The sequence below is a fragment of the Neolamprologus multifasciatus genome, chromosome 17 (genome assembly GCF_963576455.1).
Source record: "Neolamprologus multifasciatus chromosome 17, fNeoMul1.2, whole genome shotgun sequence".
Classification (NCBI taxonomy): domain Eukaryota; kingdom Metazoa; phylum Chordata; class Actinopteri; order Cichliformes; family Cichlidae; genus Neolamprologus; species Neolamprologus multifasciatus.
Window position 1 is genome coordinate 23,988,971 of NC_140455.1, and position 20,414 is coordinate 24,009,384.

The following is a 20,414-nucleotide window of genomic DNA, read 5'->3' on the forward strand; positions in this document are numbered from 1 at the left end:
TTTTCTTGTTCCCTCTTTTCTGTGTCAGTCTGTGCTGGATATTATGTTTAATTTGCAATGTGAGCCCATGCACAGCGGACATCTTTCTGTTAAAAATTACCCTCTCACAGAGAAAGTCATACTCGAGACTCCCTTTACACCACTGTACTGTAATATGTGTGTTCCAGTTGATGACTTCAGATGCTGAGAAAGAGGCACTGAGAGATTTCTCTCCAGATGTTTTGACACAGAGCGTGACTCTGGTAGAATTCCTCATCTCTTTTTGCAGGGGTGACTAAACTTCTCAATTAATCTCTCAAAGTGAGCTGTTGAACGTGAAGGACTCTGCATAGTCCTGTTTAGCATTTATCAGATCTGCCCTTTGGTGCTTAGCAGCTAATTAGTGTGCCATTATTCACATCTCTGCCTTTTGTTTTCCCTCACTTTCACAGAAGTGTCGGCCGTAAGTATGCCACAGCCCCACAGATGGAAGGAACATATGTAAACTCAGAGCAGCTGCCCTGATGGAGAAAAATAATCTGGTTTGACTTATGCAGAAAAAAATGCGTGTGGCACAGCCAACTGATCAGTTGGAGGTTCAAAAGCAGTGCACGGTATTGCTGTGCTAATGCAAGTTTAATAGGAACTTTCATTACAAGTTCTCAGACAGCATTTGAAGAATGTTGGACAAAATGTCCGAATAGACACTGAGATACTGTCAGCACTAAGAAAGGACTTTTTGTGTGAAGAGTTCTTGTGCCCAGCAGCTTTGAAATAGAAATAATTAGAATATTCATAACGTTTGTGAAAAAGTAGGTCTTTAGATGTCCCAGATATGTCTTAAAGGTAATTTTATCAAGCAGGAAAATCTGCCATGTTCACAGTTAGAACTTTATGTTAGTTGTAATTTGTGTGATTTGTGTTTATTTTTTCTTTTTACTTTAGATTAGTAATGAACTTCTCTAAATCAGCTTCCCAGAAACAGAATAAAAGAACAATCCGGGAGGAAATTATAAGCAAATACAAACAATAAAATATAATGTGATTCCAACTGTAATTATTAACTTAAAATTAACCTAAGAATTTAGAAGTTAAGGCACAAAAAATATGCACTGTTTTTTTGTTTTTTCAGCCTTTTACATCGCTTTGGAAGAATTTCTGTCCACTTGTTTTTGCAGAATAGTTTTACATTGGAGAATAACGGGCCTGCTAGAGCATCTCAATCTGAGACCTTGTGTAGGCCAGTCAAAAACCTTTGCTTAGCTTCGTGTTTTAAGTCATTCAGAGGTGGACTTGCTGGTCCGTTTTGGATAATTGTCCTGCTACATAATCCAACTCTGCTTGACCTTCAGGAGGTGAATCCATGTCCAAACATTCTCCTTCAGGATCTTATGGTAGAGAGCAGAATTCATGCTTCCATCAACTATGGCTGCTCGTGCAATCGTCATCCCACTGAATATTTTCCCAGTAGTCTCTGGGATCATCAGGATGTTTTTGTGTCAAATACGAGACATGTCTTTGTGATCTCTCTTTCTTATTGCTGAATCATGAGCCCTGACCTTAAATGAAACAAGCGAGGCCTGCAGTCCTTTAGATGTTGTTCTAGTTTCTTTTTTCCCCTCCTGGATGAATCATCAATGGGCTCCTGGAGTAGTAGTAGGAGTAATCAGGCTGGTCAAACTAAATTCAGCTTTCCAACACATTTGATTAATCACAGTTAGTACATGATTGAATACTAATTACTTTATTTTGGCCAGATAGGTTTGGATAGCTTTTTTTCCCCGTAATGAATTAAATCATCATTTAAAAACGGAATATTTACTTTTTACTTCGATTATCTTTGTGTGATATTAAAATCTACTGAAGATCGGAAACATTTGAGAGTAACATTAAAAAACAAATAGCTCAATATATGCAGGCTTTACTGTGTTCAGTTAACTGTGTTTTTTAAAGTCATCAAAAACAAACCTGTAAAAGGAAAAAAAGAAGAAGAAGCTAAAAGGATCAAATATAACACTGGTGCTGACAGTATATTATTGTGTTAGTGCCGACCATGTGAGTTGGCAAGTGTTTAAATGTGCATGTGATAAGGCAAACACCATAGGAGGTCCTCCCCTAACCTTGGTCTGTGCTTTTAACATCAGCATGACAAATGCATAACATCTGCACCGCTAACGAGGGACAGGTTTTTTTCAAAGGCACATGTGTGCATGGCCAAGAGATTAAGTGAGAAGACCATTTCACGCACAGAAACACAGCACAGCGCTTGTCAGATACAGTCTGTGTAACAGAGACTCTGACTGGACGCTAAGTGGCCAGACTCAAGACAGTTATCATAATATTTAGGAATAAAAGATAAAAACATTGGACCAAATTCATCTCTTTTACAATCACTTACTGTAATGCAAAGTCCTCTATAATCATATGTCATGTCAGACAGCACACCTGTCTGCCATTTGTCACCCTCACTTTGGCTCTCCACTCTCATCAAGTTAATTTACTGCTGCGGCTCTGTCACGGGGACCGTAAAAGATATGCCTCATCTCAATTTTGCTCTCACCCACCTCTTTCTATTCTTCTCCTTCTCCACCTATGAGGACCTTGCAATATAGTCTTCATGCACCAATGAAAAACCTGCACCCCTCTAGCGGGCCATCCTGACACTTTAATTGGAGAGGCGTAAATCTGGCTCCATTGTCAAGGAGAGGGGTAATTATTTCCTCCTGTCTGAGCCACCAGTGATCCTCTCTTTCCTCCCCTGTTTTACTTTTTCTTACCATCAGATGTATTCATCAGAGAGCTGGCTCACACACTACCTTTTATTTTCTGTCTTTCCTGTGCTCTGATTTTTAGCAATCTGCTCAAATATTTCCATGAAAACCCTGCGCTAAAGTGGAAAATCCTTAACATCCTGCCTCATATTCCTGCAATGAAGTGACATGTGACACCCAGCTAAGGGCGGAGAAAAAAAAACACCTTTTCACATGAATTTTACAAAAATCCAAACTGCATGGTATCTCTCTGCAGCTTAGTGTGGAAACAAGGTTAAAACATTACATACTGTAGCACTCGGGTTTAGGGCCAAGTCTTCCTGACGCCTTGAGTTGAAGCTGCAAAATCTGTATTGGAATAAATAATTACGTTGAAGCAGGTTTGGCAGGGTTTACTTACACAATATAGCTTTATAAGCTTCCCATGGCCAAGCTTTCCTCACTGAGCTCATTTAAAGTAACTGTGTGTTAACAGTGATTTTTTTTCAATTTATCAGAATCGCTACACATTCAAGTTCAGGTTCAGGTTACTTTATTTGCACCCGCTGGTACATCTGGTCTGCAGTAAAATGAGTCATCCATCCCGACGTGCACTTTTTCAACACAAACACAAACACAACAGACAAGCATACGCAACATAGTGAGGAATAAAAATTAATAAATAATAATGGAGAATCTGGAACAAAGCTGTTTTTAAACCTTGTTGTTCTGCACTTTGGGACTGAAAGGCTGGAAACTGGAGCTCAGTGTGAAAGTGCGAGTGATCAAATATAATAGAACCACCCTACTGCTGTGACTGTCTGGCTCTCGGGGACGCTGGGCTCAGCTGTGGCTTCTTTTAACCATTTAACAAGTTGATTTAATCTGTTTTTGTTCTTTACAGATATGTACCCAAACCATGGAACCAAGGAAGAGAATAAAACAGACTCAAAATAAAATTATCAATGTGGATTTTGGAAAGTTTCCTCAAACTCAACAGACATTGGTGCCTTTTTTTATGCACAGCTGCAGTTAAGAGATTTATAAATGTGAGAACATTCCCCTAACATCTTTCCATTAATGATTTAATCTTGTGTATGAGTATATTTTCTAAGAATCAGTGATCATATCTCTTGTCATATATGTTTAACTGAAGATCGTGATATTTAACACAGTAATCAATGACAGGCCATGGCTGGTCTCGTTATCCTGGAGCTGGACTAACAATAACAAGAGTCATCTGCACACTTTAGAGTGGTTCTGTTTTCCTGCCTGTTGTGAATCATATTTGTGTACCGGATAAATAACAAGGGTAAGAGAAAAATATCACGTTTATACTGCTCTTTGTCTTTTTAAAAACTTTGATGGAAAAAAACAAAGTAATATTCTTTCTTTTTCATCCAAGATAGTCAGTTTGCTCAGAGGGTGGCAATGCTCTTCTGAAGCATGGCACTTATATTGGCTTATAGGTGATCCCCTGATCTCCAGATTTTAGATGAAAACCCCTTAAATTTAGTAAAAACAAAGTGAAATCTTTATTGATGTTGAGATCTTTCTAAAAGTCCCACAGTTTCTTTCGTTCATGATCATAATTTTGTTAATGATCTGCAAACTCAATATGTTCCCATCACTTTCAGGCAAGTGCTAAAAGAGATCATCAATACTATTGCTATACTTATTGGGCAATGTGGATCATATTTAACATAACAGCTGACTACACAGACATCACCTGACTTTAGTGATGTCATGCATAGTGGTGAGCATGACTGTAGTTCATATTTGAACCATCTTCAGAGAGAAAATGCTTCTTATCTGACGATTATTTGATTTGCAAAGTTTCAAGTACCCAGTAATTAAAATAGTTTGTTTCCCAATGGAAAACAAAAAAGGCCCATAAAAGTGGAAATGAGCAGAAAACATCTGATTTCGTTGGTATCACTGGAGGCAATCTAACTAGTGGATCACCCACAGATTAAAAGCAATGCAATCTGTTTGTGATGCGAGTGTGCCTGACCTTTTTGGGCTTCACCCTCTTACTGTGGTGAGGTAAACGTCCTCTGCCTCTCGGATGTTTTAAGCTGTGCATGTGATCTGTTTGCTGTCTAGTTAACGGAGTGAGGGAGGACGATCGTGGAAAGGAGGGGTGGGGAGGAAGAAGAGGAGGAGGAGGAGGGGGCACTTCAGTGAAGAGTGTGTAATAGGACACCCGCTCTCTCTGTCTTTTCGTTCTCCTCCCTCTCTCCTCTCCTCTCCTCTCTCCTGTGCTCTCTCAGTCAAGTCTGCTCTCTGAGCACTTAGATGGAATAGCAGCATTTTTCTTCTTTGGTGTTATTACAGGATACTAGAAACAGGCGAGAAATACGATCCTGCCTTCCGAAACTTGGACCAGCATCGGAGGAAGCTCCTGAGAGGTGAGTCACTGGCAAAGGTCTGATGTGTTCATTTTTCTAAAGGTAGAAGGTTTACCTGCCTGTACTGCCTGTACCACGCTGTACTTTTTATGCAGTGGAGTGGATCTCGCAGTGGATGCAGAGAGGAGTTGGTAGGCAGCAGGCTAACAGGTGCAGAGTCCCACCAGTGAGAATTAGTTAAAAAAAAAAAAAAGAAGAAGAAGCTGCAAGTAAACTCAATCTGACTGTGGAAGAGTCTGCCAGATGACTTGGTGCTTCTCTGAGATCATGTGTGGTATTACATCAGACTTCTGTGTCATGCTTTATTTTCCACTCATGTGCTTGGTGAACAATTCCTTTTAAATACACTGTGACTGGTTATTACGCTGCAGCCAGTAAAATGGAAAACATGACTTTATGAACATTTTTTATTTCCTCGTTCATCTAAAAAGGCTTAAATCTTTGGTTTAAAGTCTCCACCAGCATCTGTCTATAACTATATAGATTCTTTATTTAGAGCTTTAAAAAAAAAGTTGTGGTCAGTCACATGGTTCGAAATCAGAATATTAATCTTAGTCAATGTGCTAGTGTTGAGTTTAAGAGTTGAAATATACACTTTTAGCTGTGCCTGCTGGTCATGTGTGCAGGGGAATGTGTGGCTGTAATAGAGCTGCTGACAACCGAATGACAGGGTGTGGTATGAACGCACACCGTCCTGCTAGGACAAAACTTGTTTATCATTGTGATTTTAATTCTTCCTGTATTGATCAAAATGCCAAATTGATTCCAACTGGGAGGACTCGTCCCCACTCGTCTCATAGCTGATTTGGGTTCATGTGTTTAAAGCATTAATAGGAGCAGATGGGAGCGATAATCCATGCAGTTTTCCACTTTCATCAATATTAGTTTTTGAGCCTCCAAAATGGCAAGATGGAAAATTCATTAGGCTGCCAGCCAAGCAATGAGCACAACAAACACAATTATCGTTACACCTCGCTGGAAATATAACCATTCGCTCACTTCACTGACCTGCTTTGTGGGAAGACATTTAATTGGTGTTACAGAGATTTCCTGGCACACTGATGCCAAATATATGCCGGCCGAAGAGCTCAGATAAATTAATTGGAGTATTTATTATGTTTTATTTTGTTCATGGCAACAAATAGGAAAACATCCTTTACTGTGAAACCCTTTCATCTAGGGGAGCGTTACAGTGCTCCACGAGTGTGAGGGAGAGTGAGCTCATTCATGTATTTAGTGTGGCATAGCAAAGTGTCGGAACACAACCTCTTGGGGATATCACAGTATCCGCATGAGACTACCTTGAGGATGAGTTTAGCAGCTGTGAGACCAACATTTCCATACCAGAACCTCTCCGTGGGGAGATCACCAACTCTCTGATAGGGAGCAGGGAGTGGTAGGTGTGGAAGCTTGGCAGCTCAAAAGGTCAGTCCACCTAAAAATATGGGAAAATGTAGTTCTCACTTAAAAAAAATTAGGGTTGTCTCTAAATTTTATCTTCAATGCTCTTGCTTTCTAAAATATCAACTGTAGTATGCTTTTTAATGAAAGATGGCACATGGACAAGGTTTGGTACAAAATATTTTTGCACCATCTGTATACTTACAAACATTCAAGTCATACCTAAAGGAAAACTTACCTAAAGCTGGAACGCTTTTGAAGTTTGATATTTGACCTGATGAAGTCTAGAAGCTATAAATGAAAAAGACAGGGTGCTGCAAAGTCTTGAGTCTTTAGACTTAAGTAATTTTACCAATGTTCTGCTTTTAGCACAAAGATGCATTAACTGTTTCATTTTATACTCGATATTCTAAGACTTGGAGGATTTGCAAAAACTGCTGTAATTGTATTATGACGAAGGTGGAAATCTCACTGTACAATAGAATTGGAGCACATCGATCTTTATGTACAAACCGGGTGACCAGTTTTATCAGGGACCAGATCTTTTAGGGACAGAAGCCAGAGCAGGGCAAGTTGTGTGAATGCCTGAGCTTGAAGGGGAGGGTGTGCGTGCATGTGCGAGGCTGTGTGGATGATGCAGCAGGAGAAGGGCTGCAGTTGCAGCAGCTGGGGCCGTCTGGTAATGCCCCGTGCTGGTTTATTTCTCTCAAGTGCAGCCAAAGACATCTCATCCCCCAGCAGTCCTCCATATGTTATCCTTATGCACCTGAACACCAGAATTCCACTTAAGCTGTATATCAGTCATGCTGCACTCCACCTTACACGCATATTTTAACCTATTTGTACACCACACCCACAAACTGAAATTTTCATAGCGAACTTGCAGCTTTCTTATCTCTTGGCCATCAATTTTTTATCGCACATCCATAAGGCATGACATAAGAGATTTAGTCTGTGAAATTTTTATTTTGTTTTTGCATGTGAAAGGGTCATTTTTGTTTTATGTCTAGTGCGATGTGGTTTTGCACAGCACAGGTGGTGGGGCGGCCAAATGAGTGGTTAAAAACAGCCCGGCCGTTCTCCAGCAGCAGAGTGTTTCATTGCAGGAGTTAGCGCCCCACAGGCAGTACAGTACCTGCCTCTATCAATAATTGAGCTGCTCTTGTCCCGTTATGGAAAAGGAATGAGAAGAGGCTGCGGCGAGAGTTTCTCCAGCAGCTCTTTTGTGCAGATTTCACTCATCCATATTTAAGAGCCGTACATTTGCGAGGATAAAGCAATGATGGGATTTAACTGACATGTTGTTGTTTTTTATCTCTTTCGTTATTCAGTGTTGTTTGTTCAGTGCTTCTCTCTGTAACTCAGCATTTCTAGATCAGTGAAACTGATGCATTAGCTGTTGAAATTAGCAGTGTGCTGTATTCTGTAGGGTGTTGTCATCCTGCAAAGTTAGATTTTTTAAAAAAAATCACATTTCAAATCTTGATCCCATGACTGAGTGGTACCAATTAACCAGTCTTCATATGTCATATATAGTCACTGTAATTGGACTGCATTAAGCTGAAAATTAAGAGCCATTAAATTGACTAAATTCAATTTGATGGCTTCACTGGTTGTGACAAAGTTCGATCCTGCACTGCTATGTAATCTATACGTCAAATCTGTTCCATTTTGAAATTTACTGCTTGAAATAAGCCATCAACTAACCCTCTGTTGTGCATAAACCCATAATGCATACCGAATCTCAGATAAAAGCTATAAATCATAGCTTTTATCTGAATAAATCAATCACACAGCTACTTGTATGTTTGCTGTTTAATGAGCCAAATGTTTCTGTCAGGAATTAATGAATACCAAACCAGACCTAAAACAAGACTATTGGGTTTGTAATCTCTTGTAAAACTCCAGCAACATTTTGGTAACATTGCTAAACTCCCATTCACCAAAATCATACAAATAATCATGCAACACATTCATAAGTGCTTTCTAACATTCACAAACACACTTGTACTCCAATTAATGCATCAGGGGCAACTTAAGGTTCAGTATCTTGTCCAAGAATACTTCAGCACACCGACTGGAGGAATCAGTGATCAAGCCACTGACCGACTGGCTTTACCACTGGAGCAACAGTCATCCACAGCTACTGTATTGATGAACAAGTCCACCAGTGGTTTCAATCAATTTCTTCAGTAGTACTAACTTTCTAGTAACCTTCTAGCAACAATTTTTCCATGTGTTGCAAAAAAGCCAAATGATTTATATTTTCTGTGGATAGCTATGGATTTTTATGGATTTTTTTTTTATTATACCTCTTTTATTAATTCTTAAGTATTTTCCTGGTCCTTGCATGGTGGTTTCCACTTCCACAAAGTTAGCCGAAAGTGCACATAGTTTTGTAAATCTTTATTGCATATGACCTTGTGGATAACTTGCTAACCTTTAACTTGCTACATCAAAGGTCAATTGCAATGTTCTTCAGAAGCCTCCCCCCAGTTACCACAATGAAAAGTGTTTTATTCCTAATGATTATATTTGAATATGCACTATGACTGCCCTGTTAAATCCTACTTAAAATAGCATGCAAAAAAATGCTAACTCTATGTTGAACCAGGACATCATTTGAGACATATCTTACGTATTTTTGTGGTACATAAGCCATTTTTGTTACAATACCTGTGGTGGCACATGAATGCCGTTAACTTGAAGAAGTATGAGGAAACATGTTCTCAGAATTCACTATTTTCTCTCCAAAACCTCTCTCCAGCAGCAGTGGTGACTGGCTTTGGTTCCTGAGTGGTGCAGTTATGGGCAGGCCGGAGGGGTTGGCCAGGCCACCTCTGGTGTCAGCCATGGCGTTTTCCCTCCTGGCTCTCTCTTTCCTCTGCACCGGGGTCTCCGGCCTCCCGCAGCCTCTGCCAAGAGTCTTCCTTTCCTTTGAAGGTAAGAAAAAAAAATACTCATCAACTTAATTGTAATGATTATCTTCTGGTGTAATGAAGTTAAACTGATGCTAAGTCTGTACATTATAACAGAGTGGAATAGGACTCACCTGGGATCTTTAGCTAGAGGATTTATTTAGTTGTTTAGTCTTGTTTGATGGAGTTTGAAACCTTTTCTTCTATATAATCCAATATGCCCCAGGCCTTAAATTTCCATCTTGTCTATCCATTGTCTTCCTGTGTGTCTACCAAAGGGAGGAGGTGGCACCGCCTGTCAGAACTACCCTGTATCTGTTCCTAGTTAAACTTTAATCATACCACTCTGTGCTGTGGGCATGTGGGCATTGTTGCTGCCTCTGGTTTTGATTCTCCTGTTTTATTCATTTATTTCTATGGACACAGATTATTTTGGGGATTCTTGAATTCTCTTTTGGTTGGATGGGGAGGTTTGATTTTTGTGTGTGTGTCTGTCTGCATGTTTGCGTGTATCCATGGAAGGGATAGTGGATCACTCATACCCCTGAGCTATGAGTGGTGCCGTAACCTTTTTGCAATAGAGGGATAGTGTGCAGGAGCCGAAGGATACGTTTGATCACCTTTCAGTACCTCTCGATGTGGATTAGGCAGCACAGAGCAGCTGAGGCTGTCCATCAGCAAGGTTTCTGCACTCAGATAGTGACTGAAGCCTCGCAGTGTAAGTCTAAAGCAGGTGTAGTTTTATTTTGTTCCCTTTTTCTAGATTTTTCTTAGTTTTGGCCCAGAAACACACTATTCAAAGTTAATTTCTTCTTCTCTATTTCTTTCCCTTTTATGGTTTCATGTTTTTTCCTTTTGCTTATTGCTTCATTCCAAATAAATGAACCAGTCTGTGGTCCAGGTCCAGACTGTCTCTGCTCTGCAACATCTGAGTTGTTAAATGTGACAGCCATCTTTAAGAAAAAAAGCCCAAACTAATGACACCAAAAAAGCTGACATCGCTGTCGTTCGTATCTTTGGTCACATTATTTATTCAACTCTTTTCTCGTTATTGTTTCCAAACAGCCACCTAAAAAGGTCTTAGGTGGCCATGCTGAAAATCAGTCTGCCTTGAATGACTGAGTCTCTTTCTACGTGTGGATTAGATTAGATTTGTTTTGCTTAGTGAAAGAGTTTTTCACTACAGGGAGGACCATAAATGGAGAGTTTCAAACGCGCTATCTGAAGCACATTAATTCCTAAACCAGCTCAGGACTTGATCTTTGATTAGTGCTTATCTATATAATATTCACATGTGCTGCAATTGGACACCTGTGTTCATGGCCTAATCGAGTCCTGAAGGGTCATTAAAGCTGGGCTCACATAGCATTTTTTTTTACCATTTTTCTGTGGGTACTCTTCTAATATGCTGCCATATTTTGTCTGTAACAGCGTCCAAGCTATGTTTTCCCCTACTATAACTGCCTTACATCCTTGTGTTACCTAGTTCCAAGCAAAAAAAAAAAACAAAAAAAAAAACTCTTTTTGCTTTTGCCATCCTTACTCTGTTGTATTTTCTATTAGCAAGCAACCATCTGTTTCCTGCTTACACTGGCACAAGTACGCCCTGTGTGTCATTTATGTTAGCGTATATGAACCAGAGTAGATCAGTCGCAGTCTCCCAACAATATGTGAAGAAGCTGTGCTAAAAAGTGTCCAGTGTCCTACTTTTACCTTTAGTCTCTGTGTATCGCTGCTCTTTACAAATATGCCTGGAATTGGGGGACATTCTCTGCAGTACTCAAGTGCTTGAGCAGTTATGACACTGACCTTACAAAGAGCAGCCCTGTTTGAGACAATGTATTTAATATAGGTTCACTGGGAGTGCACAGGACCAAGGTGTTTGCCAGTAATACATTAAAAATAGGATTTTGTTCCAAAGAATAACAACATGGAAGGTTTTGGTCAAAAGCAGTCATGTAAGAGTAAGTCAAGTAACAGGAACACCAAGTCAAAAGTAAACAGCTTTGTTTTTGACTCAGAAAGCATTTTGAACTCTTGGTTGCTGGAAGAAAGTTTGGCATGGCTGAACACCAGATGCAAGGAGGATCTTACAGAGAGCAAGGTGGAGGCTCATTTTTTACAAAAACACGGGGGAGGAACAAGTCAGGCAGTATGTGCTCAGTCCAAAGCAGCCAGAAAGATAAATGAATAGTCATGGAAGATGTATAGGAGACTGTTGTCCCAGCGGGGAGGACAGCACAGGTGGTTTGGCACCTGCTGGGTGTTTAAAAGGTCAGTCATTCAGTCTGGATTCTTCTGCTCCCAGATGTGAGGACCAGTTAATTACTGTGAGCTGGAGCAAACTAAACAAAAAAAATAAACCAGTGGCTAAACTGCACATAGATCATTTCACAACACTCGAATATCCCTTTCCCTTTTCCTCCTCGTGTCACTGCTGAAATCCAATCCGGGGGTAAGGCAGGTTCGTGGGACTCCCGGTGTAGCCTCACGCCCTGCAGAGAAGTTGCTGTCTCCGACATTCCTCTCTCCCGCTCTCCTTTTGCTCTTGCACTCTTCAAGCGAACGCAGCCAGACCGCAATTAAAAACGCATAATAAACAGTGAAAAATGCAGCTAACCCAAATAATAAACTCTCAAGTGGTGCTTTTCTATTCCGTGCCGCGGATAATAAACAGAGGCCTCCTTTGCTTACAGCAAAACTATTTAGGGATACCAAGTGTGATAAAAGATAATTGCTATACTCCCCTTCAATTGCTTTAAGTATCTATTGTTCTCTCAACATTTATTTTGGCCTGCTTTGTGCTATGTTTGATGCATGTGCTGTTTCAGAATCAGGCTGAAATGCTGAGAGACTACAGATTTCGAGGAGAAACTTAATTGCTCTCAGACAAAGAAATCCTCCAACTTTCAGATCAATGTCTGCAGTGTTGTTACTATAGATTTGGTCTCATCGGAACAAAGTTAAAATTGATTTTCGTTTCCAATCCATGACATTAAGTTCTTAGACTTTTTCAAGAAGCCAAGCCTTGGTGCCTCAAGGCCGCAGCTGCAGTAATGCTTGATACTGAGAGGTAAAAGTGCCCTTTCAACAAGCCACAAAGTTAAATATGCACCTTCACCACATTAACCCTGGACAGTGAGAAGTGAAAACTGCCTAGTTTATATAAAGTGCTTTTCTACTCTACCAGAGTGCTCAAACAACCTATTCTCAACCTTTATTCATTCAAGCACTTTTTTATGCTTAAGTGCTTTCTGTCTAACATTCAGATACATTCATTAGAGAGCAATTTGGAAGTTAGTACCTTGTCCAAGGATATTTGGCACGAAGCCAGTGATCTACCTCCTGAGGTACTCCCCCCTTATAATTAAAATCCATTCATTTACTAAAACTGAATGCTGAGCAAGATCAAACGTTAGCCATATCTTTAAGCTTTATTGCATTTTTAATGCCCCATACATTAAGTGAGCATCGTGATCATTCAGCAGCACAGACACCAGACATGGTTTTATGGAGGAAATTGCCTATAAAGCTACAGAGATGTTCTGTAACAGCCTAAAAACATGTTAATTTCTGCTGTAAATCTGGGCTCGTTAGCATGGATGTCTACTGGGAATGATACACTTTTTGAGTCAGCCTCAAGTGGCCGCAAGAGCAACTGTTTTTGGCACATTAATGTCCGCTTAATTTTTCAACCCCTGAGGCTGCTGCGTGGTTGAGCCTACAAAATCAACATAGGTTTGCTGTGGGTATCTCACAAAATACTACTACTACACTAAAATACTCCTGTGATTCAAAACGTGGTTTAAATATTGGGTGGTGCGCTGTAAATAGGTTTCTGCATAGTTGTGGGAGACATTATTATCCTGTATAAACTTTGAAACTGTAAGGTGTGTTATTTAAAATAAGCTACTATTCAGTAATGTGCCGCTTACTGGTTCTGCTACTGTATCAGAGGTTGGCCTAACTGGTGCCAAATGTCATTCCGGCTCATTTATCTCCCTGGTAGGCAGATGGGGCAGCGGTCTGTGTTTACGATCGGGATCATTTACCCTCATCAACAGTCTCCCGCTGTTCTGGAAAACTTCCATATTCAATACAGTATTAACTTACAATCTATACGTTTGGAATGTCAAGCCATGAAGCAATGTTTATTTGAAAGTGAATGGGCCATATGCTTTTGTGTTAAATGTAGATTTTGGCGCACACATGTTTAAGAGCCTGGCTGAGACAAAGGGGAGATTGATTAAAATGATGTCTGCAGTTAAATCACACTGGTATGAGCCACACGTGCCACGGCCTGAACCAGAACCAGGCACAGAGATCAGGAAGCAGGCGTCGACGAGCGGATACACTCCTTTTCATGAGTCATTATTGCATCCCCTCACCCCCCATTTGTTCATACAGATATAGTGCTGTTCATGCTGTCTGTTGAGGATGTTTACATGATGTGAGCGAGCGTGTGCATGTCAGTAAACCTAACAGAGTGAGTGAGTGTGTGTTAATGTTAAGTGCCTGATTGTGCATTCTTTGACTTGATTGCATTTAAGTGGCAAACGTTTCAATGAGTCATTGTTAAAGCTATGTGCTTTTCCAGCTTTCTGAACCGCATGCAGCTATGAGACACAGTCTCCAAGCTTTTTAGCTATACCTCAAAACCAAGGCTTTTTCTTGCTTGTCCCAGATGATATTACTGTACATTAACCTCTCATGTAATGTTTTAAATATGAACTTTTTTTGCCTGAGATTTAACCACTCTTGATAAACCTTTTATAAAGATTTTTACCTGTTAAGCATCATGATCATTCAGCAGCACAGACACCAGACACGGACTGAATAATGGCATGCATTTTCTCTTGGGGTCAACAAAAGATCAAAGGGTCAAAGGGCAACACTGACAAGTAGCCAGAAGCAGAACAGGATGTATTTGACTGCAACATCGCGCCAACATGCCTCAGCTTTCCTGCCTCTGCTTCACATTTCACCTGCACGTTAGTATCTTAATTTTTTGAGGAGTAAACATAATGAAGAAAAATCAGTAATGCTCTGTTGTTGGGAGGAATTCATGACAGGCCAAAGCATGAGCCTGTCAGCACACAGAGAGATACGGTACAAATAGCTATAGGTCAGTGGTGCATATATGAATACCAGCATATGTGTGGCATATTTCTTACGGGTGTATGTACGCATTCTCACACAAACCCACACGCATGTCATTAGATCTCTATGAAATTGCCTGAGTGACATTTTCTTCAGGGGTATTCGGGAATGTGGTGAGCTCCAGCTTGAGGCTGACAGCCCGTGAGATGTTTGACAGCTCCTCTGTCAGCTGGCCTTTCTCTGCCTTCCTCCGCCTGTTTTTAGCCGTTTCCAAGTCTGACCTTGCAAACCCTGTTGAATGTTTTATTATTGCCCCTCTGGAACATGTTGAAAGGTAATCAATGGCCATCAATACGAACAAAGACAGAGTCTCTTTAAGGAGAGCCAAGGTCTATGAAAAATTCTTTAGTCAAAGATTGGCATTAACACAAAGCAGTAATCCGATTTTATAAAAGGATTATGCTTGTTTGCTTCCATCACTTGTTCTGGTATGTAGTATAGTGTAAGCTCGCCTTATTGAATTGGACAATAGCTACATTCATATGCAAGTTTTTCTGTGTATATGCACAGATTTACTATCTCTGAAATAAGGTTTAAGATGCATTATTTTTACTTTACTGGAAACCCCTAAACAAGTCATTTTTTAAGTCAGCACAACAGAACCAACCCAGTTGCTTCATTCCCTCAATGATTTCTTCTGATAAGTGTTTATGCATCAAAACAAATCATTTAGTACTCATCCGGTTCTAAAATTATTTAAATGCACACACATTTAAATGAACAACAGCACAGGACATATTGCACCATGTCATTATATATTTCACAAAAATTAAGCCAACATACAGAAGCAGGGTTTGCGAGCATTCGTTTATGCACATCTTTCTTAACATCCTGCAACAGCATTTGAATCAGACTGAGTTCTGGACTGACTGGTCCATTGCTACACGATTTTCTTTTTTGGCCATTCTGTTGTATATTGGAGATTATGTATCAGAATTTCAGGAGCGGGACCACGCCTCCAAACACGGTCCTTCCGGCTGGAGCCATCGCCCGGGAGCCATCGCCCGGGAGCCATCGCCCGGGAGCCATCGCCCGGGAGCCATCGCCAGTCCCCTTCGAGGCCTTCCCCAAACCGCACCTCAATTCATGTCAAAGCTTTCACTTTTACCTACTAAAACGCTGTCAAACCTAAAATGAGGACGTGGGCCCAGCTAGTGAATTTGCTGTTGTGCTTAGGTTTATTGTCCTGTTGCATGACCTGGTTTAGAGTCAGTTTTAGCTGTTGGACTTATCACCTCACATTTGGCTCTAGACTACTTTGGTATTCTAACAAGCCCAAATAATTACTCCTTCACCACCGTACTTGAAGGCTGTGTGTATGAGATCTTTGCGCTGATATCCTGTGTTTACTTTTTGCCTTATGTGATTCTGTCTATTCTTTCCAAATATCTCCTTTTTGGACTCATCTGTTAAAGTACGTTGTTCCAGAAATCTTGTGGTTTGTTCAGATACAGCTTTGCAAACCTAAGATGTGGTGCTATGTTCTTTTTAGACAGAAGATGCTTTCACTTGGCAACCATTCCAAAAAGGTCATCATTGTTCAGTCATCTTCTAACTGTACTTTCATGAACGTTAACTTTTAACATACTAACTGTTGAGTCTGAGATGTAGCTCTTTGGTTTCTTGCAGTTTCTCTGAGCATTATACAAACTCAGGTTAGGATGACCTCAGTGGGACTTCCTCTTCTCTGAAGACTGTAAACCATTTTGAATGTTTTCTACTTGTGAAGAATTTCTCACTGCTGAATGATGGGCTGCAAACTGCTTAGAGATGGACTAGTCAACCTTTCTACCTAGACAAGCAGCAGCAATTGCTTCTTTAAGTTCACTGTGGATCTTCTTCTTCCCTGGTTGTTTTTAAATTATTTTAGAACTTGCTAAGGACCAGATGACTTTTTATGCCCTGGTGTATAATATAATTTCAATCTTGAAGATGTCTGAAGATGGTTTTCCTATATGCCTTGTAAAAACAACAGCTCTAAAAATCCTCTGACCCATATCTCCTGCAGGCCTCCCCTCCCTCTGAGACTCTCTACAAGATCCTTCCTGACAGTAAAAGCACAGAGATTTACTGTCCACTAGAAGTAACTAGGGACTCCTGATGTGGGCAGGTGAGAGGTCACAGGCTAAAAGTCATGGCGACTGCATGAGTTGATTCTGTGTGAAGGATTGACTGTTGGTGACATCTGAGGACGCTGCATAAATGCTAATTGAGGCACTGGGATTGCAAGCTAGCTGGCTTGCAGGGCGGATGATGGACAGTTTATCAGCTCAAGTTTCGTCTCTTCGAAATACTAGCTGTCACCTTAACAGGTCAACCACGCACCAGCAGTTGACATCACTCTACACAAACACACGCAGAAAGCCAAGGGAGAAAAATACACTGCGATCTCGCATGTCATGTTTAGATATGGTGTCTGCTTTTGGACGCCAGCGTGAGAGAAGGCATATATTTCAACTCACGCACTCTGTTCAGCCATGTGATTCACATTAAAAATGTCTGGATGTAGATAATTGATGACAGACAACAATCAGGAAATTAATGACACACAGCAGATATAATTCCAACAGGGCTTTTGTCCATGACCAGCAGTTGCAGTACAGTAAGGCTGAGAGTGCTGTTCGCATGCTGAGTGCAGCTTTCCTGGGAATTTGGAGTATGTCAGTTACACAGACAATCGGACGACTCTGTCAGCCAGCACAAGATGTCTTGGGTGGTCTTCTTGTACTAGATCGACACTTTAACTTCCCTTCTGCCATATTTATATGCCACCAGCCATTACTGTATACCAGAGGGTAAATCCCCAAGGAAAATGGATGGCTGAATGTTCCAGCACCAGCCATTTTGTATTTCTAAAGAGGCTTGGCAGTTGCCAGGATAAAGTCTTTTGCAGACCCAGTATGTGTGAGTTGGTCAGCACAGTGTTAGGTGAGTGCAGCCATCCAGAAGTGCACCCAAGAGCTCTTTGCATTGTTACAACAAAGAGCAATGGCATTTGGCACCAGGTTTGAAGTCAGGCCTCTGTGATGAAACCCACTCCTTCTTCTTGTGAGGAGAGATGAATGAAAAGTGGGCGGTATAAGCCCCTGCTTCAATATTTATCAAGATGAGTAATTGGGGTCCTCCCACCAGCTACCCCTGACAACCACAGAACGGCTTCTGCTTTAACTAAATGGAAAGCAAGCCTCATTAGCATGGAGTTAATATATTCATACTGGCCTTTCAGGTAAAAAGCCAATTGATGAGGGCTGATTTGCATAAGAGAAACTAAGGTTGGTTTGTAATTGGCCCACCGTTCAGCCTTGAAGTGTGTTTAATTAGGTGGATGGATGTTTTGGCTCATGTTCAGACATTAGCATTAATCAAAAAATCCAACTCTCTAAACACCTAGTCAGTTTGATTAAATCTGATCTACAAAGACTAAGTTAACATCCTGACAGAATAATCCGATATTGTTCTCTCATGCTGATTTTACCACCTTGTCGTGTGGACATAAAAGTACCTGCCGATGGATTTTTACAACGTAACTCCCTTATCTGATGACTCAAACAAGTTACAGCTGCCGCCACATTTCCTTTCGAAGTGAATCGTGACACCACACTGTTTTTATTTCCTATCAAACTGGATGAAGATCCCTAAGGCTGCATGAAGCGACACCAGCTGAGTGAGTTGGCACCAGCTCCTACAATCTGAAACCAGGCGGTCCAACATTACAAATGCCTCTCTCATAAACATCTCACATATTTTCCAGCCACTGTGAAGTTCTAATTTTTATGATGCCACATTACAACAGACCACTTCTTGTATTATTATCCGCAACCAGAACCATGGAAGCATTGTTTTCTTCTGGAGTCACTGCTTTAAAACTCGCATATCTGATATCTCACGCAAACACTTTTGGGGGGCAATTGTATCGGAAAGTCTTGTGGATTTAAAACCTGAGAGAAGATTCATGGTGGCTGTTACATTTCCTCTCCTGGATATGTAATGACAACAGAAGAAAAAAAATGAATTGTGCAGTACAACTTCCTCTTCTGGGTTTTGATTGCTGCCATACAACAAACAGGGACACAATGGCAGGTCACTTCATTTTACCCACACTTTCTTTCTATTTCTTCTACATTTTTCACCAGTCACAGAAAAAGGGATGTTCATTTCGTTACCCTGTGGGATACCTATCTGGGTTATTGCACTGGACCCTGTGCCCATGAACAATCAATTCTCTCACAGCTTAGAAGAGGCTGAATTAACTGCCACACTGATCACAGCTTGTAGTTGTTTCAGATATCCTTCAAAAAAAGGGGGGGAAAAAAGTCTTCTGGCAAGAAACAAAGTTCTCTATTTTATTTTGAACCTCCAAAAATACGAGCCATATTCTTTTTGGAGTTTCAAAATAAAATGGAGACCTTTGTTTTAGTCCACTAACTCTCTAAAGGTGATGCAAAATCAAATTCTCTTTTAAACAGATAAAGTTAAGCAGTAAAATTAAGTTAATGTAGGTTTTTTTCTTTTAATTGTAATGCATTAAACCTCATCTATCAATACATGAAGAGTATTTTCTGCTTATATGATGAGCAGAAAGTAATCTGTTGTTTAATATTGGAGGACTACTGGGGTTTCTCAACTGAACAAAAGCCTTTTGTTGGGTCTTCTTCTGCTAGGCCACTTCATGAAAAAAGAGATATCACAGAGATAGAGTCTCAGCTTTCCCAGTACTAGTTTTCCTTTTCCGCTAACCCCACTGTCCACCCGACCAATCAGGATGGATTCTATGAAAATTGGTCTTCCATCTAGGCCATAGGGCAGTATGGGTCAAAGCTCAAAGTCAAAGCCAGGACACAGGGGGCTGGTGTTACATCCATGGGGAAGTGCATAACCCACCTGCCTACATACATAATAGAAAACCCACCAGCTGTCAGTATTTCCAGACCCAGTTCCTCTGTTTTTGTTTGCTGGTGTCATCGTTGCAGATTAAGAGGAAAAGAAAAAAAAACGAGAACAAAAAAAAAGATAAAGCCATTTCATCATCCCCATTAATTTGGCTTTTTTAAATTTCTTGTCATTAAAAGCATGGTTCACACCCTTAGCCCTTTTCAAGAAATATTTAAAAATGCAGCTCCCAAATCCTTCCAATGCATTCTGTCTTTTGTGCATAAACCAGTTAGAAAATGTAAACCTTGAACCTCCAAGAAGTGTCTCGGTCATGCTTCAGTAACTGTGTAAACAACCAGTCTTGACACTCTTGCCTCTCAGCATTTGTGTGATCTCAACAACTAAGAACGCCCATAAAACCACAACAGAAGAACCACATGTGATCCAGGGGATTTCATCATCTTGGACATAGAAAACAATGCAGTTGTCCTCCAACTTCTGTTTTCTGTGTTGATTAAAACAAGAAGAGTCGTGTTGTCAAAAAAAAAAAAGAACTTGATATAATGTCTCAGTGGACTGAAAGGGTCCTTGGGAGGTCTACGGATGCCTCGTACACAGGTTATGAGCTGGTACTAATTCTGTAAACACTGGGTCCCAATGAATGTACTAAATGACTCTGGAAATCCTTGACTGTTCAGAGCAGCCCTCTCTCCCTGACAGAGCAGGTGCACCATCTGGCAATTTGAACTTTAAATGCTGGTCCATAACGCTGCAGCACTGCAGGCGTGACTCGTGTGTTTATATGAGATTGAAAGCAGAGCACAGAGAAGATACTGGATCCAAAGGTATGCAGGCTCCAGAGGGTTTCAGTTTGTCTCTAGCTGAATTGGCCGGATCCATGTGACGCACCCCTGCTGCGTCCC

The 20,414-nt window shown here is 40.7% G+C and overlaps 1 protein-coding gene across 5 annotated transcripts in view; it reads left to right on the plus strand.

Annotated features, from left to right (window-relative positions):
* The first annotated feature begins 4,911 nt into the window (after positions 1-4,911).
* sema3c (sema domain, immunoglobulin domain (Ig), short basic domain, secreted, (semaphorin) 3C) overlaps positions 4,912-20,414 on the plus strand; it is a 45,306-nt gene continuing 29,803 nt past the window's right edge. Inside the window, exons 1-2 of one of the 5 annotated variants that reach the window (XM_085137471.1) lie at positions 4,912-5,140; positions 9,309-9,484. In XM_085137471.1, coding sequence (XP_084993597.1) covers positions 9,349-9,484 — 136 coding nt within the window. In that variant the 5' untranslated portion in view covers positions 4,912-5,140; positions 9,309-9,348. Of the gene's footprint in view, positions 5,141-5,160; positions 6,566-9,308; positions 9,485-20,414 lie in introns of those variants that run through there. The other 4 variants (XM_085137472.1, XM_085137475.1, XM_085137474.1 and 1 more) reach the window with 4 other exon arrangements.